The sequence below is a fragment of the Herpailurus yagouaroundi genome, unplaced genomic scaffold (assembly GCF_014898765.1).
Source record: "Herpailurus yagouaroundi ecotype Mexico unplaced genomic scaffold, PumYag 28, whole genome shotgun sequence".
NCBI lineage: Eukaryota > Metazoa > Chordata > Mammalia > Carnivora > Felidae > Herpailurus > Herpailurus yagouaroundi.
In genome coordinates this window covers 88,567,141-88,592,479 of record NW_024412376.1, presented here as the reverse complement: position 1 = coordinate 88,592,479, position 25,339 = coordinate 88,567,141, and the positions used below count along the sequence as shown (strand labels likewise).

Sequence of the window (25,339 nt, the reverse complement as noted above, 5' to 3'; positions counted from 1 at the left end):
TTTTTTTTTTTTTTTTTAATTTTTTTTTTTTTCCAACGTTTATTTATTTTTGGGACAGAGAGAGACAGAGCATGAACGGGGGAGGGGCAGAGAAAGAGGAAGACACAGAATCGGAAACAGGCTCCAGGCTCTGAGCCATCAGCCCAGAGCCTGACGCGGGGCTCGAACTCACGGACCGCGAGATCGTGACCTGGCTGAAGTCGGACGCTTAACCGACTACGCCACCCAGGCGCCCCTCTTTTTCCATTCTTAATCATTCTCTCCCTTACGTCCCCTTGCCTTCATACTGCCAATATTCTTTATTTTGATGGCCCTCTAGTTAGCATTTTTGATCTGAGAATCTACATAAAATTGGAATCCTCACTGGAATCAACATAAAATTCCAAAAGAAATCCATTAGTTATCCTCCTAATTTCAGTGTACCTGAGTTTATTACTTATGTCTGAGAATTTAATGTTTTATTTATTTATTTATTTATTTATTGAGAATGTAATGTTTTAATCTCTAAGTGTCTTATTGTTTCCAAAAGTACTGTTTTATTTCAATGTCATTATAGTGTAATAGGTTTCCCCCCCAAAATCTAGGGGTTTGAAAAGATTTAGAGAGATTAAAGAATTACACATTACCATTCTACTGTGTTCTTCCAAACTCACCCACCAATTACTTTTCAAAAAGATACACTGCTTTTCCTCAATAACCTGGGCTACTGGACTCCACGGAAAGTACAACATAGTAAACTCGATGCCTTTAAGACACATCTCTCTGGTTAAAGAGCCTATCCTTTTAGTTTTTGAAAATATTTAGCAAGAAGTAAAAATAAATACAAGTGATGAATATTGTTAAAACTGTTACTAACTCAACCAAGTTTTGATTTATCCAAATGACTCAGGCCACGGAAGAAATCATCTGAAAAACCAAGTGTAGGACTCATAACCTAAGGGTCACAAATCCGCATGCCTCCCAGGGCAGCCAGGTATTAGGAATAAGTGCGGCAGGTAAGGCAGAAGACAATAGGGAGTGGAGGAGATTCTGGTAAAGCAGAGCACAAGTCTGTCTAAAGAGCTCAGTTCCCACTTGTTTCAGCTCATCACAGCTATGCAGGAATGTAGGCCCAGTGAGAAAACAGCCTGGAATCTTTCAAGAGACTCTGGAAGTTCAAAGTTTTATGTGAAATTTTCCAACTTTTAATTAATTCAAATTTAAAAGAAAACGTCATATGAGTGAGATAAAATACATATGTGGGCATGATTCTGCCTATGCACTAGGCTACTTAATCTTCACAGAGGAAGGAACTGTATCTGCTTTGATTCCCACTATAGCTCAGTGGGCCTGGCTCATGGTGAGCAAATGGGTTTTTGTCCAAAAAATGAATGGCTGTGTCATCATAAATTGAGTCTCAACGATATGAAAGAAGTAGCCACCTGGGGTGGTTGTTTATTAGTTAGATCTTACAACATCAACTGAGCTATATAGTAGGAGTTGGGTTGAATACCATTCATGAAATTATTTCTTCAACTGAACCTGTACTCCAAGATGAAACTTACACTGAACTGGCAAAGAGAGAAATTCAGCACCATCAGGTTTATTTTAGCCCCGAAAGGACACATGGAAAGAAGTGCTTCCCCCCACCGCCCCAGCAAGGTGAGGGTAAGCCTCAAATATCACCCAATGAGCATGTTACAGAAAGCCTCCAGTAAGATACAGTCAGGAATAAAGATGCTCCATGTCCCTGCCACAGGTATAAGAGTGTATTCTTTTTTTTTTAAACATAATTTATTGTCAAATTGGTTTCCACACAACACCCAGTGCTCATCCCAACAAGTGCCCTCCTCCCTGCCCATCATCCACTTTCCCCTCTTTCCCCCCCCACCATCTATTGTTAGTTTGTGAGTCCTTAAGAGTCTCTTATGGTTTGCCTCCCTCCATCTCTGTAACTTTTTTCCCCCTCCCCCATGGTCTTCTGTTACGTTTCTCAAGATCCACATATGAGTGAAAACATATGGTATCTGTCTTGCTCTGCCTGGCTTATTTCACTTAGCATAATACTCTCCAGTTCCATCCACATTGCTACAAAAGGCCAGATTTTATTCTTTCTCATTGCCAAGTAGTATTCCATTGTGTATATAAACCACAATTTCTTTATCCATTCATCAGTTGATGGACATTTAGGCTCTTTCCATAATTTGGCTATTGTTGAAAGTGCTTCCATAAACATTGGGGTACATGTGCCCCTATGCATCAGCACTCTTGTATCCCTTGGGGAGATTCATAGCAGTGCTATTGCTGGGTCATAGGGTAGTTCTATTTTTAATTTTTTGAGGAGCCTCCACACTGTTTTCCAGAGCGGCTGCACCAGTTTGCATTCCTACCAAGAGTGCAAGAGGGTTCCTGTTTCTCCACAACCTCACCAGTGTAAGAGTGTATTCTTAAGCATTGCCCTCTTTTACTCTTCTTGTCTCTTTATTTCATTTTATTGTTCTTGCTACTGTTATCATTACTCAAGTCCATAAATAGACATCGTATTAGGGCATTAAACAGAGAATTGTGCACACAGTTTAGGATCACTTGAGATTAAGACGTTGGGATGTTTTTGAGATAAATCATTTCAAGCTTAAATGGAATTGAGGTTAAATCTGGTTAAGTCTGGTCATAACTCAACATAAAGTTTACCCCTAGACTTCAGTCCTGGACTTTCAGCCCTCTGGCAAGGAGTGATCCCATCATGTGGCCAAGGGAACATGTCCACAGAAAGGAAATTAGAATAATCCCTGGGATACCCTTCTAACTCAAACACTACTTTTCCCTAAAATACTGAAGGCTTGAATCTGAATCTTCGCATACATTTTTTTCTGAAAATTTTTTTCCTAAAAGAAAAATACCATAAGTCATCACAATGTATCTAATACTTATGGATTGGATATTTTGTAATGGTGACACAAAATACAGTGGTAGCTTTCAAAACTATTAGACATTTTTTGATATATTCCTGAAATATGCTTTCTCAAGAATACTCTAAAATGTGATTTTTAATATGGCTATTTTCCATTTAAACAACAGGTAACTGTCTTTCCAAGGGATAATAATGAAAACATGCAAGCTTTTTTTTTTTAAGGTATTAGGTATAAAGTGGTCATGGTAAATATAACAAATTCATTTGCATGTAACTTCAAGTGCTGATGGAAGGGTTCTGCTGAAAAGAACAGGATCTGCTTAAGGCACTGTCCTTAGGTTATGATGGCAACAGACACACATAGCCAAGATGTCACGGGTGTTCTTCATTCTAGTGGAGCTTCAGGAATGCATTGTTTTTCTGTTTCCCCAAGTTAAGTTCAGAAGAACTATATTCCGGGTATATGTCTACAATGCCTGCCATTTTCTGACCCAGTTGCAATGTTTCTTTACCTGCAAATTTAAAAATATATATATATGTTTCCCTTCCCAATACACTGTATGTATGTTCCAAGGGGGACTTGTGCAAGACCCTCAAGTGTACTTTCCTTAGAAGTTAGCCAGTGCTTGACCATCATTTTCACTGTGCCTACCCATCAGTAGCTAAAGCATTCAAGAACTAGTCTTTCCTTCTTCTTTCCTTCTCACACTCTCTGCCTCTCTCTGTCTTTTTGAGTATAAGCTAAAATTCCATTCATGTTCTGCTTTAAAACAAAAACTTTCCCATAATTACTCCAGTTTATCTAAATGAATTGCTCTTGTGTTCCATCTTTATCCCAACAGAAGCTCACCTCCCACTGCCCCTGTGCTGCCTGGTTCTTGAGCTGTATCTTCCAGTCCTCAGTATTGGGATCTGCACAGTGATGCATAGTGAGGATGACGGGGCGGGTCAGCAGGGCTCCCGGAGGCCCACAGCTCACCACAGGGGTCAAGAGTGTCTGAGTGTCTTCCATGGGTGGCCTAGAAGAAGAGCAGAGATTGGCATGAGTGACATTTCCATAGCATGTATGTACTATGTATTCATTGAGATTTTAGATCTGAAGTTGTGCAAATTGTTTCTTCTTGGGATTTTTGCGGGGGTGGGGGAGGGTGCAGGGGCAGAATTATATGGGAAGACATGTCCTTTATACCAATACTTTCATCTTCAAGACTGGAGAAATTTATGATAACAGTGAATTTGCCAGTGTCTCTTTGATCCCCTTCCCCCAGACACAGACAGACCTGCCTTTGGTAATTTTCTTTGAATTCATGTGCAGATACTTTCAGGATGGAACACGAAGGAATAGAGTCCTTCTGAGGTTACACAACCATCCTTTCTTTTTTTTTTTTTTAATTAAAAATTTTATTTATTTATTTGAGAGAGAGAAGGAGCGAGAGAAAGAGAGGCAGGGCCAGAAAGAAGGGGAGAGAGAGAAGCCCAAGCAGGCTCTGTGCTGTCAGCTCAAAGCCCAATGTGGGGCTCAATACCATGAACTGTGAGATCATGATATGAGCTGAAATCAAGAGTCAGATGCTCAACTGACTGAGCCAGCCTGATGACCCCACAACCATCTTTTCTGATAATACTTGTCATTACTCTCACAGGGTTTTAAATACTTTTAATTATTTTTAGGACCTAACTTGAAAAATACTACAAAAAAAAAAAAATCACTTCAGAGTAAGGACACCCTAGAGCTAAATTTCTTCCAGATGACTTTCAGGGATAATTCAGGCTAGTAAAGCAGATTCATTCTTTCACATATGACCAGGCAGAATACAGAACTGTGTTCTATAGTTCTAGAATTTAAAATGAAATATTTTACTTTTATACTTCATACTCAGAGAATCGGGGTGGAAAGAACCTCAAAGATCTAATTTTTTTTTAATGTTTATTTATTTTTGAGAAAGAGACAGAGTGAGAGCAGCGGAGGGGCAGAGAGAGGGAGACACAGAATCTGAAGCAGGCTCCAGGCTCTGAGCTGTCAGCACAGAGCTCGACGCGGGGCTCGAGCTCACAGACTGAGATCATGACCTGAGCTGAAGTTCGACTCTTAGCTGACTGAGCCACCCAGGTGCCCCAAAGATCCAAATTCTTCATTTCCACATTTTTTTTTAACTTTCTTCAGTCATTTCCCTAACAAGATTGTAATCAACAAATAAATGGATAAATTAACCCAAAGCTGATATGTGAGCAAGTAGTCCCAAAGCATGGGGCAGACTGCCCAAAGTCTTAAAACTAACAAGTACTAGCATGGGGACTAACGCCAATGCCTTCTCAACACAATACTCAAAACTACTCTGTCAGAATAGTGTGGATAAGAGATCATGAGCTGAGTGTTTCAGAGGAGGCAGGACCCCTGGGGTCAACAAGCACCACCTTCCATACAAAGTAGGAGCCTCTCTACAATATGCTGGCTTGTGGCTGGTGCTGTAGACACATCCAAAATGGTACTCCACTACTATTGAGGGTCACCTCATATATTATCGATTCAAACCTACAAAACGTTCTTAGGAGAAATACAATTTGCCTTCCTGATCCTTCTTTCCACATATCTTTGGCCTGCTTTCTCTCCACTTCAGCATGAGAGCCTTTCAAATATTTAGATATTGCTATGATGCCTCTAGAAAGTCTTCTTTATTTTAGACCAAACATTCTCAGTTTTTTAACTTTAACTAGAAAAGCATGGTTTCCAGATATCTCCCTATATTTCTACCTTCATCGTTATATAGATGTCCATTGGTGTTCCTATGTCTTCACTAAAGTAAAGCATCTGGAAGTCAATATTATACTCAAGTAGGCAGCATAGCGGGGCTCCTATTTTCCTTGATTTGGAATACATAGTTATATCAATGCCTAACAAAATTGTTGCCTTAGGTTGTTTTCAATCAAATAATTATTTATAAATGTTATTGCAGGCTTGAGTTACAGAGGAAGATGGAGATAATATAAAGCATTTCCTTTGTAAAATGAGGCAATGAAGCCCCAAGGAGGTTAAGTTATTTGTTAAAGCTAACTACTCTGTGTATTCATAACATGAAAGGCTCTTAGGCTAAGTCTCTACAGTTTTGTGGTTGCAGCAATGGCTTTTGAACATATGTACAGAAATTTACATTTGGTTATTTAATTTCACCTTAACAGTTTCAGAGAAAATTTCAGGGTATGTATTTCTTAACACTGTCTTTTCTCCAAGTATAGACGATCTCTTCTAGTCTTTCATCCTCTGCAGAGCTGATTTGCCTGCCACTTATCTTCTCGTTCCAATCACTGTTGACATTGTAGTACAAGAATAGGGCACAGATAAAGACATTTTTAAACATACTACTTGAAACCTCTTTCTAGTCTGACATCAATAATTTGAATTTTCTGGTTTAGCCAAATATAAACCAATTAAAATATACATTGTCCAGTTCACATCTTTCCATTCATTCACGTGGATATTATAAGGGACATATCAAATTCCTGTATAATTGTGATGGCCACTTGAGAAGGATTTTCCTTTAGGATTTTTTTCCTCATCTATGGTTAATCTATGAATATACCACACAATCTAGAAGTTAGCTTAAATCTATGGCCTACCCTAATTTAACACTCAATGAATGACAACAGCTGTTTGATATTTTTATATACAAATATATATACATCTTTAATTTATAATATACATATTTTATATACTGTTGGAAGACAGGTCTCCATGGATCTTTCATGTTCCTGCATGTCTCTTCAAGGCGATTGCATAGCAATCACCTTGGAAGGCAACGATAGTGCTGGTCTCTGGAGTACAAGGCAACCACATCCACTTCCCATTATAAAAAAACCCATGTTCTCCAAGCTCAGAGGTCCTTCCTGGAAGGCACCCACTGAGTGTGTGCAGATCATCTGACCCTCTCTGGCACTGGGGTTTTGTGAACTGGCACCAAAATGACAAAACTCTGGACAGTGTTATTGCTGTAACAAACTGTCCTTTGTCTCTGGCCCAGAAGTACTGTGTCATCTATCAACATCCACCAGACTGTGGCAGCCAAGGTAGCGTCAAATCTTAGAGTCCTTAGCTTCTGACAAGTATTATCCTCAGTTCTAAGAACTCAATTATAGTTTGACATATTTTCTCCTTAATAAAACTGGGCTATCCCTCCCTCCTCTCATTCTAAAATGTCATTAGGATCTCACCAACTTAAGGGTTTTCTTTCTTCCTATTTAGAAAGTAAAAGCAACTTTTATCTCCTTTGTCTTTTAACATCATCTCCATCCTCACTGAATAACAGCACATTTTTATTGAATCTAAAGTTATCCAAGTACTTGGAAATGTACTTTTGGGAATAATAAGGTTATTGGCAGCTTGAGAAGTCTTTATCATCCGCTTCATCCCTTAGTTTTCATTTCCTCTTAACCCAGTTTTTCTTCTTTCATTCCAGTCTGAAATTCATTTTCTTAGTACATGAGTGACGTTTTGGTTTCATTGTGGCATAGCTGATATTATACTATCGGTCCTAAGCGATAACCTTACGCTTGCTAATTCTACTTTTCCTACCATGGCAACAAAATAACACAACCAAAACAAAAAACGGTGACTACATTTTCGCGAGCACAACTCTTACCTTTTGGTCACAAGTATACCTTGAGAAGTGGGCATTAAACTTTTAAGGAAGGAGACTTAAGTGGAATCCATTTCAAGTGGTCCTTGCTATATAGTTGGAGATTGGAAACATCTGCCCCTCAGTCTGCTGTTAGCAGCCGGTGCTTGAGGCAGAAAGAGGAGGGGTTCTTCTCATCACTGAGTTGGAACAGAAGGGAGAAACCTCCCTGCTGGGTTGGGGAGCTGTCAGACCTGTACTCTCCAAGCACACCCCTGGCATGCAATATTGATGGGCACCATTCTTGAGGGAGGGATAGCAAGGGAAGGAAGGGGCACTAGGTGTCAAAAGAATTTATTAACCCAGTGAGGTGCAAGAATGTAATGAATAGGGAAGTGGTGAAGCGGAATCCATAACAGGGAATGAAAAACAAAGAAGAAATAATGATAAGAATCTTTTCGTTTTCAAGATGAAAGAAGTGGTGTTGAAATTGGAAACATTTCCAAGCCTATATGGAAGGAGTGATTGAGGGAAGATTAAGATTTAACTCTGTGGAGTGATTGAGGGAAGATTAAGATTTAACTCTGTGAAACCAAAGGTCAGAGTGTTTAAATCCACATTAAGCACGAATATTACAATACATAAAACAAAGCTAGTAGAAATTAAATATAAATACGCCTGATCCATGTTTTTTTGCAACGGGCTTCACTCCTATATGTCTCATGAGTTATCTGAGATATTTAGTAAACATTCTATAAATATTAACGGCAGATGACATGGAAATGAGCACAAAGCAAAAATTAGCTGCAGAAGCAGCAATTAAGTAGAAATTTAGTAATGAACAATAATTAAGTTTCAAAGGCTTTTCAAAGTCCAGTGAGGATACTATCATAGGAAATGCTGGATGGGTTCTGAAGCCTCTAGGACAAAGCCCTCAGAGAAGTGTTTTAGTTTCCTGTCAGATTTTCTCATCCTTTGCTTGCTGTTATCCGTGAGGAGAACTTCTCCTACACAGAAGTGCACAATTTAGAAAACTTTCATAAAAGCAATTGCATTTGCTGCTCATGGCACACCTGCAAGGGAATCAGGATAAGTATGTGTATTACTTCTTTTTCCACAAGAGAAAAATTGAAATCTGGAGACATTCACACACTTGCCTACGGACTCAAAACTAGTAACAGGCAAAGCTAGATTTCAAACACAAGTGATTTGGTTTCTTTCACACAGTGGTATATTTTGGGTTACTTATCAGGGTTCAGGGCCTTGAGACTTTTTTTGGTCTATTTGCAAGAGCAAGCCTAAAATTACTTCTTGAAGAGAATCTGTCTCCATCCACCTCTGTGTGGAGACAAGATGCTTTCTAGTAACATACATGTCTTTTGTCAGGTCCCTCAGGATGACAATCCCACTGCCACCCTCCCCCCCCCCCCCCCCAGGCTCAGCTGCCTTTTGAAGCACACGGTTTCACATATAACTGGCAACTTGAAATATTTGCACTCTAGGTATCTGACAGGGAATATCTAACTCACTTGCAATCAAAAGCTCAATTGAGCAAAAAAAAAATATTTATGGAAGCCACTCTGAAGGGCGTGCCACCATTTCCCCAGACAAGCCAGAATCTATCCCTAGATTAAGCCACAACAGCTAAGTATCGTGCTCTGACTGAATTGATGAGTCCTTGAGGAATTATTTTACTGAATTTATACTTGGGCCTTATACCATCTACTTACATTGAGGGACACTACCAGGAGTCCTATGAAAACTCATTGCTATTTCAATTTAAGGATGTTGTTAATTGTATTAACAAAAAAATGTCTTCTTTATGTGGAATGAAGGGAGAAATAATTGAGCTTCTCTTGGGCATATTTTTTCCTCATGGACACATGGATTTTATCACTTACCACATTCCCCTCTTGAAAGGTTTGGAATAGTAAATTCATGACCTATTACCAGGAAATATGCTGGGAATTGCACCAAATGTTTTATACTTTAACTGCTTACCTGACTTTGTTATCCTTTCAAATCTTAATTTTTCTCATTTTCTCAATAAACTTATTTACAAGTTTTTTTTCCCTCCCACTGAAAAGACTGTGTTTTCATAAATCACCTGAAATCATTTCTTTATAAGTAAGATTGCAGTATATGAACACAGTGGAGAGCAGTGAGGAAATAAGATTTACATATGCCTGCACTCCACTCTCTTCCCCCTATACCTGTAGCCTTTTATACGGCTGTATGCTCAAATAAGGACTTGAAGACTCAAAAGAGGAATGTCATTGAATTTCACTGAGAAATAATAATGTCAAATACTGTTTTACCAACTTCCAAAAACATGTTAAAATAAATCAAAACTTTCTGCTATATGGTTACTTACATAAGAGAATTTTGGCCCGCTATTCTAACATACTACTTTATTATTTATATTCAGTACCTATATATGATAGATAGTTTACATTGCCTCACCACTAACTCACACCTTGAACTCTTCTTACGCCAACGTCCTGCAGTTGACAAATCCAATGATTTCCTCTTCTTTTTTTTTTTAATTTTTTGTTTATTTATTTATTTATGAGAAAGAGAGAGAGCAAGCTGGGGAGGGGCAGGGAGAGAGAGCGAGAGAGAAATCCCAAGGAGGCTCCACACTTTCAGGGCAGAACCTGATGTGGGGCTTGAACCTACGAACTGAACGGTGAGATCATGACCTGAGCTGAAACCAAGAGTCAGACGCTTAACTGACTGAACCACCCAGGTGCCCCAATGATTTCTTTTCTTCTTCTTTTTCTGCACATTTTAATTTTACGTATACCTATGTCAACCATTTCTTTCATCTTGAACATCTCTTCACGTTTGATTGTTCTATACTTCCATTCATTTCATTCTTTCATTGAAAAATATTCATTGCATTGTCACTCAGTAGAAGCACCACACCAGATGTAAACTCTGTGTTGATCTGCCTTTTCCTTCCATGTTCTATTTCGTTTTGCTCATCACATCCAAACTTTAATAGTAATATTTCCTGAAGCTCTTTCCCCTGGTCTCTACTTTCTGCCTCTGTATTTTTAACCCTCAGAGGATCCACCCACTGGTGACTCCCCATCCGCATCTCCGGTGTGAATCCCATATCCCTACCCGTGCACACTGCCCACATTTAGCTCAGAATTTGTCCTTCCTCCTTGAACCACTTGCGCTCACAATTTTCCCAGTGCCCAAGGCTTGGTTCCTACACCTATCCTTTGTGTTTCATTACTCTTTTGTGACACTTCTAACCGGTGGTGAAATCTTCTTTCTGAAATATATTTCACTTTCCATCCTCCAGACTCAGGCCTGGTTCTTCCCTTCCCCCTTCCCCCTTCACACCTAGTTTATTGCCATAGCCCAACCAGGCAGCCGGCCTTCAGGGAGTCTTCCTGTTCCCTCCACCAACTAACTCATCCAGCCTACCTCACCAGATCAATCTTTAAAACGCACTGTTATTCTCTTATTGCTTGGCTGCTCAGAGACCTTCCATGGCTCCCCACGGTTTCCCAAAAAAGTTCTTTTTACCTTCATATGTGGAATGTCTAAGTTGACTTTCTGGCCTTTTGAGAGTATTGCTAAGCAAGGGCAGAATACAGAGAAAAGGGCAATTAACATTGATATTTTTAATTCCAATTATTTTTCAATAAGAAATGACAAAGAGCAAAATTTCAATCTGAGTCAGACTCATTTTTCTTTTTTTTAACTACTACTGGAAACAAGGCAAAAAGGTCCACGTTAGTGCCATTAATCATGGAAATCGTATCCACAGGGGAAACAGACGCTTTGTGGCGTCTTCCGAGATGTGTAAAGCAGGAGAGGTAGAAATCATGAGCACGCCCTTACAGCTTTGCTCCCTTGTCAGAGACAGCGTGTCCCATCGCTGCAGCTCATTTGGGCTGCTCATCTGCCATTCAGGGTTTTCTCTTAGAGCACATTCAGTAATGATAAGGCCCCCTTGTCATATCCACTCTGCCACACGTAATTAAGTTCACGCCTCCCTTTAGACAGTTCACATCAGCAGATGACCAGCTGGAAAACATCCAGCTGGAAAAATCCCCAGTTTGGGATGCAATACAGGGAAATCAGGGAGAAAGAAAATGGAGAAAAATGATCAAACTTGTCCTATAAATGACTTGAAGGAACATTCATAGCTTCTGATGCCCTCCCAATGTCTTCCCTGTTAGAAGTTCTGTCTCCGATCGCGTGAGGATAGAAAGGGTCTTCAGGGAGCAGGAGAAAGAAACTGTGTGCGAGACTGTACCACAGTAAGAAGCAGAGGCTTGGTGCAGTGTCTTGGTCTATATGTAAAAGAGGGACGGCATGGGACAGAGCAGAAAAGCTTCGCGGTGAGATCACCTGCCTGAGAATTCGGCCGTCCCTCAGCTTTTGACTGGGAAAAAATTGGCTCTGTGACTTGATCTCCCCGAGCCCTAGTTTTTCGATCTTTAAATTGGAATTCATCACAGGGTTGCAGTGCGGAAATAAATGAAAGTTAAAGTATGGTGAATAAATGGTACCATGTATTCTATTATTAATATATCCTAAACGACGGAAAATAAGTGACGAGAACTGCTCATTATTTGACACAGTCGTCTTCTTGTGTTTGTTCCTTGTTTCATGGTCTCTCATGCATGTTTTCTTTTGAGATCTTGAGGTTTCTCTAGCTTCATTTATATAAACAGAACTTCTCTGATGCACACCAAGTTGAACAGAGTAATTCTCTCTGCACCTAACTTCAGGCAGTACGGGTGGCAAGAAGTGATTTATAGTTTTTCCTTTTCTTTTGAGTCGAAGGAAAAGGAAAACTCAAAGCAGAAGTGTCTAGCTTTATCAATTTTTTGTTTTCTCTTTCTTTCATCTCATATGCACAATTATTCTTGCCAGGGTGCTGGCCACACCATGGGAAGGAAAACCACACCAGTCACACAATGCACACATCTTTCAGCCTCAGCGCGTCCCTGTAGCACCCCTTAAGGCCTGATTTGCAGCTGAAGATAGTGGTGATTACATGGACAATAAGAGACCCAGACACCTCACTGCTTTGGAGGATAAAGCACAAGCCATCCCTCATTTCTGTTTAAACAAAATGTCCATGTTGGCAAAGGCCTTGAGTGATGGATGTACTTAGTGCAAACCTTGACTTAGGACAAGAGAAAGAAGAAAAAAGTACATAAAGGGATCTTAGAGTTTGCTGATCTTTATTTCTCCTGTTGCAACAGAAGGGCGCTCTCAGGGTCTGTGAATGTTACTTTGCATGGAGAATGAAAAAAAATGAATATTTGATGTGAGTAAATACAAGCCTTTTAGTAATTTTCTGTTGCTCAAATTTAAGGCATGAATAATGCTCAAGGAACTTTATCATTTTCTTAGGTTAGTGCTTGTGTAGGTGAAAGGACACCACCCAAGGAAAAAAAATGTTCGGGGTCCTCCGGATTATAAATGCCAGTATCTCTACCTGAGAGCATGATAAAAGAGCTTTTCGGCTTTTGAAGAACAAGACTAAAAATGGGTGTTTTTCTGAGGATGAGAGAGGGAAGACAAAAGGTATAATGTGTTATAATGATAACCTAGTTCGACATTTATCACTCATGCTTTGTATCTGGAGCTCAGGGCTGGAGAGCCGATGCCTTTCCCCTTGGGAAAAACAATGATAATCACATGTAAGGATCTTCTTTTCAACAAAGTCTTATTTTAAGATCTCAGTGTACTTCAGAAGCATTAATCAGTCAGACCTTAAAGCACTATTTAATACATACGTTTTATGTGGGAACTAACCAAGAGAGACCATTCTTAGATTTGTTAGAGGCCCAGACTGAAAATTGAATTTAGGACATTTAAAGTCTTCTTGTTATTTTTTACTTAAAGTAACTTCATCTTTATGACTATGATACATTCAAAACAAAGCCTTTTGACTCAATCTAATTTCTATCAATCCTAGATGCATTTAGAAAGGCTCAATATGGAGTTTATAAGGCTAAACCTAAAAAGGAGGCTGATAAGGCTTAAGTTAGGGAGAGTTACAAAAAGAAGAACCCGCAGGTTAGAATAAAATGCTAGACTGACGTGGGGGTGACAGGCCAGAGGTTAAGGGACTTTCTAATCTTTGTGACCTTTAACCCTGTAATGGGGATGGGGTGGATTCCTGAGCCAGGCCACATGAAGCTGATTCTCTGTGTCTATCCACACATCTCTCCAGACAATCTAAGGATCACATTTCTGGCCATTTTTCCAGCTATAATGGCCACATGTCCACTTGAGAAAAGATCTCTGGCCTTCGGCCCATACTCAAGATCTGCACAAGTGTCTGAAGCTTCAAAGATAAAGAGAAGCCGACGTTTTATAGGTCTAGGGAAAAAAGGGTATGCTAGAAGCAGGGCACTCGAGACATGTTGGGTTTATTCTTTCTATTGCACAATTCTCCTCCAGGTCAGACATTGATAAAGTCAAGCACACCAGAAAAAGCATATTTACCTCATATTTTCTTTCCTGTGTACAGTCACATACATTTCGTAGACTCTCCCTTGGGGAATGGCCCCAGCGGGAATCAGCAAGCTTACTCCTGAATAGCAAAAGAGAAAAGCAGTCACATAAGACCTATGAATCAAAAGGAAACTTCACAGAATGCCTTTGAAGCAAGTGAAAGGGAATGAAGAGATTTTGTGGCCATGCAGCTACAAGCCTGCTTTTTCTCTAAAGACATGTAAATATTCATAGCTGCCCTGCTTTCCGTCCTTATTGGTCTTATTTGTTACCACAGCTCCCTCTGAACTGTTCTGGAATTACTCAAAGGAATGATGTAATTTTTTAAACTCTTGTTTTATTTAAGGAATAGACAGATGGTTCCACTGTTGTTTTCCTTGTAAAATGAGGGGAAAACCAACAACCGCTCTTAAAATTTCAAACAGCTGTAATGATGCATCGTTTCTAATTTAAGAAAAAAAAAATCCCCACGAAATTCAAAGTCAGGGAAATGCTAACCTCAATAATATCAAAAAACACTTATTTCGGAAATATCTGGCCAGCATCAGTGTTTTTCCGTAACAGAATAATAATTGGTGGAGAACTTCTTTCATCACACATAACTCTAGAAAACGAACAGACAACAGACAAACTATGACTAGTTTTTAGTCAATGCAGGTCAGGAGGGTGTTTACTCAGTTGCTAATGGACACCATTTTGTAGGACTAGGGGATCACGCTTTGTTCTAAATTCACTGGGCCTATCGCAGTTCTTTCCCATTTGAGCTTGTATCAGAATCACTTGCAGTGCTTGCTAAAACACAGATTACTGGATCCTGGCGTTTTTGACTTATCGGGCCTACCAAAGTTGTACTTCTAGAAAGCTGTAGGGTGATGCCAATGACATGATGCCCGTGGACACACTGTAAGATGCCCGTGGACACACAGAGATGCCCGTGGACACACTGTAAGAACCACCGGCCTGCATCACTGCGGGATCATCACAAAGAATAATTCCAGGTGGGCAACAACCTGTAGACACCCGTCTTTGTGATTTTATTCCAATAAATGCAGTTTACTTTCAGCTCACTAAAAACTGACAGGGCATCGCTGTGAGTATGGTGTTTGGCAGTACTGTGAATGACACGAAGTAAAAGACAGTGTTTCTGTCTTTGAGTAATTTATACTTGAATTAGCAAGGGAATGGAATATGCCAAATGAGCACAGGGCAGTAAGGAAACTTGCCCGACCATGTTGGAAAGTCTCAAGAATGAAGAATGGAGACTTAAGGAGGAATCGTTACTCAGAGGCGTTTGTGTAACCGGTTGGAAATGTTGAGTCACGGCCTTCTCGAGAAGGAAAGTCACATAAAAGCTCAGTGCTGTGGGAAGCAATGTCACAATAGGGGACAGGATGGTTTGCTGAAGCACACAGTGGAAGCAAGAGGGCCACATGTGAGGCTACCAGCCCTTGGTAGTTTTTTATTTTTCCTAATGGGAGCAATAAAATGTACCTTTATGTTACAGGGATGAAATAAAGCTATGAATGTAAAGTGATAAGAATAATGCCTGATGCATGTTAGGTAGCTTGTTATAAAGTAATGTATGTAAATCACCAATGCTTAGGACATAGAAAGTATTTAACACATGCAACCTCTTTCCTTTCCACTTAAGAAGCCTTTAGAATAATTCATATATGAGAAAGTGACAGGTGTGAAAGTGGGAAGGAAAGGTAGAATCCAACAAATATCATGAAAAAAAAACTGCCTTGAGAATATATAACGTTTAAACAGTAAAAAACAATAGAGCATATTTTGATCTATCCATCTGATAGACTTTTAGAAATATATTTTAAATCATGATTTTAAAGAGTATAGAAATATGTTTTAAATCATGATTTAAATATAGAAATATAGAAATATATTTTAAATCATGATTTTAAAGATTTTAAAGAGCATGAGAATTAAAGAGAAAAAGGCAAAAAATATATATATAACGTATAATCTCAGCTATGTAAAATGCATAGATAAAAGGAAAAATGAGACTCCCTTAAGTATTTTAATTTATTAAAATATACTTTTAAATGTATGGTGTGACAAACTGGCAAGGCATTGAAATAAGGGACTGAATAAGAGAAAGAATCAAAAACAAGTTCATATTCAGATCTGCAGACCAATCGGGTCTGTATATTATTTGGCTGTATGGCTATTTTTACACTATATTATTTTCTTATGCCACATGAGGACTTCAGGTCAATCAAATTGTTTCTTATTGCTGTATTGTCAAAAGAGCTAAGGTAGAGTCACGGAGGAATCCCTTAACCCTCTCATGGCCAATAGATAAAAACCCATCGCTAATACCGATAAATGAATATCAAACATTAATCAAACATTATCAGTAACTAACTTAAATTTACCATTGCAGTCCTTTATGGCACTTATATTGTAGAAGCAGGTAACTAAATAATAAGCTGAAAACTCAATTATACTACAGATATACACTACACATAATGAGGCTGTGATTCCAGAGAGATTGATCAGAAGAGGGAGCGAGTACCTTACAAATACCTTGAGGTGGAAGATCGTATAATAAAGAGTTAAGTTAATAAATGAAGATTTGATGTCTACTATGATGTTCTCTGATCTCAAAATTAGTATTCTGAAGTATTGCTTCCTACAGTAAATTGGAAGTGAACCAACTAATATGTTTTCTAATTAATTTGTCCTTTTAAAGTGTGATGACAACGGCGAGCACTTCTGGCTTGCCGTTGCCTTCTGAAGCTCTATTAAAAAGAAGGTCAATGACAGTTCCAAATTAAATCTTGGCAGAAAGTTGTGAGTATAATATTTCTAGAGGAAGTGTTTTCCGAGTTGGCTGGAGGAAGATGAATGGTTTGGCTAATTTTGTCTGAAGTAATGTTGATCTACATCGAAAGTAGATTTGGGTTAGATTAGGCTCCAACTAACTTTTCAGGCCTAATGAAAACAAACAGATAAAAAAAAGATTTGGGTACAAACATACGTTCCCAAGATCTATGTGATTGCAACCTCTAGGAATTACCTGAATTGGGAACAATCAGGTGACCCCCGAGAGAGTTGAAGGTGCCAAATGCAGTACAGGATGGATCCGTCTGCCTTGCTAGACTCTGATTCTTCACGTTGAGCGCCTCGTTCTCCAACAAAGATTGGGTCATCTGAGGAGACAGCTTTGATGCAAACTCAGACAGGTCATCTTGAGGGGTGACAGCACCGGAAGTGTTGTACACTTTGATTTTCAGGTTGGGCAGTGGATCCAGAATTGGAGAGTTGGTCATTGGGATTTTGTCTGAGACATCATGCAAGGCATAGACAGGTCCTCTGTACATGGCGGCAGCTGATGTGAGGTCTGGGGGTACCACCAGGAGATCTGAGTCAGAAAGAGAAAGGAAGTCCATTTGCATTCTCCATTCAGGTAACTTCTACTAGTCAAGCTCACCTTGGTACTTTCTGAGCCAAACACAAATGAACAAATGAATATTCGAGATGTTTAGACTCTAAGGTTCTGTTGAAAACAGGGCAATGAGATAACTACAATCCATTTTATTGTTGGCTACAAATTAGGAGACGAGTTCATTCTGTATTTTGCCTTGAAGTCTACTCATTGTTCCTAAGGTATTTAGCTATTTCAACAGATTGAATTCGAAGACAGTGATCTGCATTCAATGACTTAGGTAATAGTTTTCCTTGTCTATACTGGATTTTAGGTCATCTGTAGACCAGTATATTCATAGCTATGCAAGCTGTATTGTCAAAAGGCAAAAAAAAAAAAAAAAAAGGACGGGGATGTAGGAAATCAGTCAACCAATCTGTGTATTCTTTTAAAGTAAAAGTTTAAAAGTATGACATAGAAACCTGTTAAGCCAAAAAAATGATTTGTGCATCTTGTCACCTCTAGTTTGTTATATGAATGAAGTCAACAGAGTAATGACCCTGATTTTGTCTGAAGTAATGTTGACCCAAATCCATTTCTTCATGGAGCTAATGCTCTGGCTAAACTACATGACTTGAAAGTCCCCGATTTTGGCACCACACAGGGATGCTGGTCACATGCATACATCACAGGTGTGGAGTGCAACGTTAACTGACCTTGTCTCGCTGCCTTGATGTTCACAGGCTGAAAGCCTCCATTGAGTGCCGAAGAGTCAATAATATCAGACTCAAAGTCACGATGATTCTTGCGATACACAAATAGGGCCACAACTACAGAAATGGCCAGGCAAACTATCACAGCTATCACAATGCCAACATACAGAGCGACATCATCTGAATCAGGAGCAGCTGGAGAGGACAAGGAAACATTGGACCAACTGCTTAGAGAAATTTCCCACAGATCACATACATATTGTCGGTAATTTTTTTTCCGACATTTATTGCCTTTTTTTATAGGTTAATTTCAAATCTATTTCAAAAGCTATATAAAACCACTGTGGCCTTTCAGTGGAAAATTATCTCTGATTTCTTTTCCTTTCTCACTCTGCATCTACCCACCCACTAATCTATCTTAAATTGGGCAGCATAACAGACCATTTATTAGAAGGCATAAAAAGAAACTGGAACTAAAACCATCCCAACCCATAGGGGGAAAAAAAAAGTTCACTACTAATTTCAGGTGGAAGAGTTTGGAAGGCTGCTTTGAATTCACTGATAGTTCTCTAAAAAAATAAACATCAATATCCTGTTAGAAATATCTGGCATGTTCTGAATCTGTATATTTATTGAATCAGAATATGTTTTTAAGTATCATTCAAGTCAAAAGGTTACTTCCCACAAATAACATTCTTCTCACTTTCCCCTAAATCAGTGAACAGATGGGTGAGAACGGTATATGTAACTAAGCAAAACAAATACTAGGAGCAAACACATTGGATTTTAAAGATGTGCTTTCAGAAGATTTGGAGAGCAGAGGTCATTGGTGATAACACCAGACTTTTGATACAGATTCAGTATTACCTCTGAGAACTATGAGGGTCTCATGGTCTCTGGTCAGTGATTTACATTTAGCCACTTGTTACCGAATCAAAATGTCTGTATGGTGCAGAGTAAGATAAAGGCCTGGTTCAGTGATCATAAAGGTCAGACTACCCTAGAAGGCAATTGAGCATTTGACCAACACAGTGTGCAATCGGTCGGGAGATCTGTTTCTGGGTAAAGCAAGAGGACAATTCCTGTAAATGTTCATCTTGCCTTGGGGGCATAGAACATACTTGGCTTCAACTGCAAAAGGTGATAGAAGCTGATAACTGAAACAAAACGAACAAGATTAAACCTTTCCAGAACCCCGCAGACACCTTTAAGTCTCTGTTTTTAGTATTTTGTGACCCACAAAAATTTTCAGCAGAGGTAACCAAAGCTTCTCCACTCACTATAAAAGAGGTGATTTTACACTGGTATTGCAAATAGTCAAGAACAACCTTTTTATGCTCAATTTTATATACACGTGCGGTTTGGAGGAAGGGAGTTTTCAGATATGTGAGTCCCATGGCCTCCTAAAAGCTGAAGAGCCCCTATTCTGTCCACTACGACTCACAGCCACATAGTTTATGTAGGGGAAATGACTCATCATTTAGATTGCCAGTGGCTCACCCAAACTCTTGACATGGTTTCTTTGACACGTTGACAGTTTAAAGGGATTCCCTGTTAGAAACTGCTCTCTTTCAGCATTTTGTGTTTAAATATACTGTATGTGAGAGACATTTCTTTTTTAACTATTATCTTTCCCAAAGTTTCCAGAATATCAACTTTCCCATCTACTAAGTCAATATTGACAGATCTTTCCAGAATACTAGTGACAGCCCAAACACTCTTGGTTGTATGAGCACTGCTTTCCAAGGGCTGACCGGACGTTGCTGCTGGGTAATATCTGAAGTCCTGCAGCAGTATTCTGAACTCCAGCCAGAACATTACATCTAAATCCTTAGGGTTTTACTTTATCAGGCTGTAATTACTTACCCAACATTCATGCTTCCTAACTCAACAGATCTGCATTTTCTCAACCCTTTACTTTTTAGCATTTGAACCTGGCCCTTTATTAGATCAGCACATTTCATGATATGGTTTGTCAGCTATTGGGACTGAAGCTTTGAATGGTAGACTGATAGATTTTAAAGCTGGCAGAGGCTTGAAATGACCCTTCTTTCTTCTCCTCGGTGGTGAAAATCTAATTTGTTTTTCATGTTAGAATATATTAGGCGCCTATTTCCTGTGTGCACATCTGTGATCTAAAGAAAGGTAAACTTGAACTGGGGGCAATAACGTTAAATGATTATTCAGCAACATAAAAACTAAACATCAAACTTACAAGAAAATCCATATTCATTCTGGGTTCGCTGTTCAGTTGAGATAGGATAAAGGAAACCTTGAAAAGAACAAAAAAATGAAACAAAAATGGGAACAAAATCAAATTAATGAGGGAAACAAAATAAGAAGCATGAAAAATGGTTTAATTAAAAGAAAAGGAAAAGAAACCTGTGGTCCTTTAAAATACTGGTTCAGTACAGAATTATGATTTTGCATCTCCTGTCTGCTCTGGAGCCTTACCAAGAATTAATAAGTAGGCAGATTGAATTTCAGAGCAAAACTGGTCTCGAGTCACTAACTTTGGAGTGCTTAAAGTCTTTCTTTTATTGAGCATAAACTCTAATGGATCTAATTTATTTCAGACATCAAGGGTCATTAGCATAAGGAAAATCTTTTTTCCTTATCCCTGCCATATGCTTTAATTCCCAGGACATATTCAGTAAGGCTCTAAGCAGTTTTTTTCCTTTTTTTTTTTTTTTTATTTAATCATAACAGCTTGCTCTTGGTCTAATAGAACTAAAGAAGACCTGTCATCATTGGTCAAAGGTTAAATACCCATTTGCTGAGCTGAGCTGAGCTGAGCTGAGACCACCCTTCCTCCCTCCATCTCAAATCCACCTTTTGGATTTTTGGTTGTTTCTTGTTCCTCCATTTAATAGGAATCCAATAGGTTTTGCCCAGGGACTGAGCAGTTTCTCAATGCAACGGAAACTGGATGCTTTTTATTTGAAATCACTCAAAAATCAATAGGGCCTAGAGGTTATAAGGTTATTTATTTCAGGGCTTCAGAGGAATAGTGTAAATTGGGAAAAATAAAAACCTCATCTCAACAATAAATGCACAGGTAACACTAGCCTTTTTTATTTTTCTTTCTTTTGAGTATATTCTAAGATATGAAGGAAGATGATGATGATGATGATGATGATGATGAAAATAATGTCAAGAAGAAGGCAGGGGGAAACATTTTAAAAACGTGGAATACAAATTTAAAACTTTTAATATGTAAAAATTTAAAGGTATAACTTATAACTGGTACCTCCAGTTTCCTAATATATAATCTTCTATAACATATGAATTGATCAAATGATACAGCGCCATTTGGATTAATCAAATGAAGATGACACGAATTAAGCTTTCCTAGTAATGCTCAAGGGCAAAAACTGTAGAGAATCTGTAAGAATCACAATTAATTTGCTCAAAATTAAAGGTCTATAATGCTCTAATACCAAAGGTAACTCTAAATCGTGCCTTAGGTAGATCTTCTGTAGTTTGCAGAACACTCAGCTCTTATAAGCTATTTACCTATTTGGGGAAGTAATTCAGGAGAAACATGCCGTGCTACCTTAATGAAAGAGAGGTTTGCTGTAGCACAGACAAGTTTGCTCTGAATTAATTTTTAATGCTTTATTTTAGAGCAATGATTGCAACCTCCTACTCAGTTTTATAAATATTATATTTCTTATTCCAGTTGTCTGAGTCCATGTATTAGGTTTGATTTTCATTTTTAAACACTTCTGTCTGGTAATAACCTTTTTCCATTTGTATTCTGTGAACTCAATAAAAGGACATCTGGGACATATACAGGCACTAGAAGAAAGGTTATTTATTTTGAAACCTAAAGATGTAAGACAATATGAGTTCACTGCTAGCAGAGGAGAGGAGGTAACTGATGTCATCATTCTGGTAGGGAAGGTATTAAGGAGAGGGGTGTCAAAATATTCATTTCTTGCAGATTAGAAGGCCTGGCAACAACTGTAAAACAGGGTATCTGGGGATGGTCCGTTGTTCATCTTGAAAATTTTGATCACAATCAGCATGGGCCTGCTGGAGTACGCAGAAGAATTGTATCTGAGAGAGGGAGAACACAGATATTAACATGGTCTGAAATTTCTCCCTGTGAGGCAGTTCTGGGTTTGCCTTGGCTTTTACCTCTACTTCCCAACAGAACGCCTGTTTTTGAAAGCAGACCAAGGAATAGTAAATAAGGAACTTTATAATTTTGCTTTTAATCTCAACTTTCCCATATTTATGTAGAGCTGGACAACTCAAAAATATTTTGGTAATTTATGGCATTCATCTGGGACTATATTTCATTCTAGGCACAGAATTGGAACTCCTTCATTCATTCATCCACCTAACAAATACTCTTGAAGCCTATTATATACTGGGTTCTATTCTAGGCACGGGGTACAAGGACAAACAAAAATGGGAAATGTCCCTGCTTGTGTTCTAGTTTAACAGAAAATAAGTAAAAATAATAAATAAGATCAACTCAAATGCTGAAAAATTTATTTTAAGAGATAGAAAAAAAGAATGTCATGTGATTGGAGATAAAGGGATGAACACCTTAGGATTTCAGGGAGCAATTTTTTGTTGAAATGGGATTTGAGCTGAAACTTGAACATGAGAAAGAATCAGCCAAGTTGAAATCATGAGGGACTGATGCTCCTCAAAGAACAGCCGTGAATGCAGAAGTCCCGACATAAAAATGGAGGGGTGCCTGGGTGGCTCAGTCAGTTGACCATCAGATTCTTGATTTCGGTTCAGGTCATGTTCTCACAGTTTGTGGGATCGAGTCCCACGTTGGGATCTGTGCTGACAGTGCACAGCCTGCTTGGGATCCTCTCTCTCCCTCTCTCTCTGTTCCTCTCTCTCTCTCTCTCAAAATAAAATAAGTAAACATTAAAAAAATGGAGTGGGTGGAGGGAAGCGATTGAAAGGAAAAGGGAGGAGGCAGGCTCAGAGGGGTGAGGGGTAGCCAGGTCCTGTAGGCCTGGTGGGCCAGGATGAGGCATTTTGATTTTATCCTAAATGAAATACAAATCCCATGATCAAATGTAATTTTGAAAAGATTGTTTTGATTTTCCTATAGGTAATGGAGAGCAAAGGGAGCAAAGTGACAGGGCTTTATGGATGGTTTCTATGACACATGGCTTGGGAAATGTCTATCAATAGGTGTATCAACGTAGTTGATAAAGTGTTTGCTTGGAGGTTGTTCCAAAATAAAACAGAAATTAAAAAAAAAAAAAAAATGGAAGTCTCACTACTAGTTATTCCTCATAGCCATTTAGGGCCAATCTAGCCAAACTGTTATTTTCCTACATGGGGAAATTTAAAACAGACCAGAGTATTAAGTATACCCACTAATGGTTCAACACCCCAATTTACTCTGTTATGGAAACACTGATAAAGAGTTTTTGGAAGGCAACTCTATAAAAGTTTTTCCATCCTTTTCAGAACACTTCTGCAGCTACAGAACTAAAACATCACTTAGGAGGCTGGAAATCAGAAAAGAAGGGGATTACTGTTCCATCCCCTAAACGAGGGGAACACAGAATCACTTTCTAGAGTTTGTTTTTATGCTTCTCCATCTGATCCGTCTCTCACGGAGCAACAGGGGACATTTTCCTTGGCTAATGAGGTGACCCTGCTGAGAGCGGTCCTAGCAATAATGAAAAATAACATCTCTGGCAGAACACAGTGCAAAATAATTGTTTTTCGTGTCCCAATCAACAGCCTGGTTCATAAGTTAGGGATTTCAGTTAACTTTCCTATTACTTGAAAGTAAGGCCATCTGAAAAGGCACCGGAGTTGCTGGCCAAGGCAGTGAAATGGAGCTTTTCATTCTCATGGACTTCAGATTACATCCTCGCTCTGCCGTTTCCTTAGCTGTGAGAGCTTGGTCAAACTGTTTCACTTCTCTACGTATCAGTGTTCTAATCCATGGAAGAGGACACGGATCCTTACTCCCACAGAACTGTGGAAAGGAGAAATGAGACTTGTAAAGGGCTGATACACTGCAAGCAATTGATAAATGACAGCTCTATCAATGTCATTAGGATGCACACTGTAGGAACACTAAGACTCTAGGTTCTTTTTTTAAGAAAGATTTTTAAAAATTTTTTTATTTATTTTTGAGAGAGCAGGAGACAGAGCAAGTGAGCACATACACACATGCACGCGTGCGCGCGCACACACACACACACACACACACACACACGCACAAATGGGGGAGGGGCAGAGAGAGGGAGACACAGAATCTGAAGCAGGGTCCAGGCTCTGAGCTGTCAGCACAGAGTCCAACGTGGGGCTCGAACCCACGAACTGTGAGATCATGACCTGAGCCAAAGTTGGATGCTTAACTGACTGAGCCACCCAGGCGCCCCAAGACTCTAGGTTCTTAAAGGGATTCTGTTTGTAGAGTCAGCTCAGCCCATTATTTAATGAGTGATGTTAGCGAATGTGTTTGAATTGCAGGTTCCCTAGTTATTCCAGAGACAAAGAGCCCAGTTTTTGTGAGAAACCATAAGCAATGCACTTTTTTAAGTACTGTATAGTCTTTCATGCTCTCCTATGAAAGAGGTTTATGGCCTTTGTGGCTTCTGGCATCCATGCAGTGGCATGTTTCAGAGGCAAATTTCCAGGGCCAGAGTGCAACTTGATGCTAAAACAGTTTCTCAACCAGAGGTGGTGCCACTTCTAAAGTGGGGGGGAGGGCGGTGTTTGGAAACGGGGCAGGGCTGGGATGTTTTGGTTGTCATAATGATTAGGGTGTTGTTTATGGTATTTAGTGAGTAAGGGCCAAGGATACTGAATGTCCTGCAATGGGAGGAACAGCCTAAAGAAGAACTGTCTAGAACAAAACTCACCTCCATCAGTAACAACTTCCAAAACCTTCTGTCTTGGACTGAAAGATGGAGCAGAGGCCCCGGGCTCAGGGGAGGATGCAGGACTTGCCCCACTGGTTGTGGAAGCCCGAGTAACTGCACCTAGGGGAAGCCACCCCCACGGCAGTGCTTCTGCCATGGGAGATGCTCGTGATCTACGACCTTCTTTTTGTTAAACGTAATTTTAAAGAACATATATCGCTCAATGGAGAGATTTTCCTGATCTGGGAGAAAAGAGATTAGAAGAAGTCTGATTGTGGAGAGAAACTTTAAGTGAATTCTGAAACTTGAAGCAAGTTGGAAACAGTTTGAAAACCGAAGCAAGAGTAGGATGCCTTTTTTTTTTTAATTTTTTAAATTTT

General features: G+C 39.2%; 1 protein-coding gene across 1 annotated transcript in view; it reads right to left on the bottom strand.

The window, feature by feature from the left end:
* The window catches only part of UNC5C (unc-5 netrin receptor C), a 364,176-nt gene that overhangs the window by 34,566 nt on the left and 304,271 nt on the right, over positions 1 to 25,339 (bottom strand). The window contains exons 8-11 of the mRNA XM_040488026.1: positions 18,100 to 18,291; positions 17,036 to 17,380; positions 13,990 to 14,077; positions 3,697 to 3,909 (exon numbers count right to left, since the gene is read on the bottom strand). Of these exons, the coding sequence (XP_040343960.1) occupies positions 3,697 to 3,909; positions 13,990 to 14,077; positions 17,036 to 17,380; positions 18,100 to 18,291 (838 nt within the window). The remainder of the gene's footprint in view (positions 1 to 3,696; positions 3,910 to 13,989; positions 14,078 to 17,035; positions 17,381 to 18,099; positions 18,292 to 25,339) is intronic.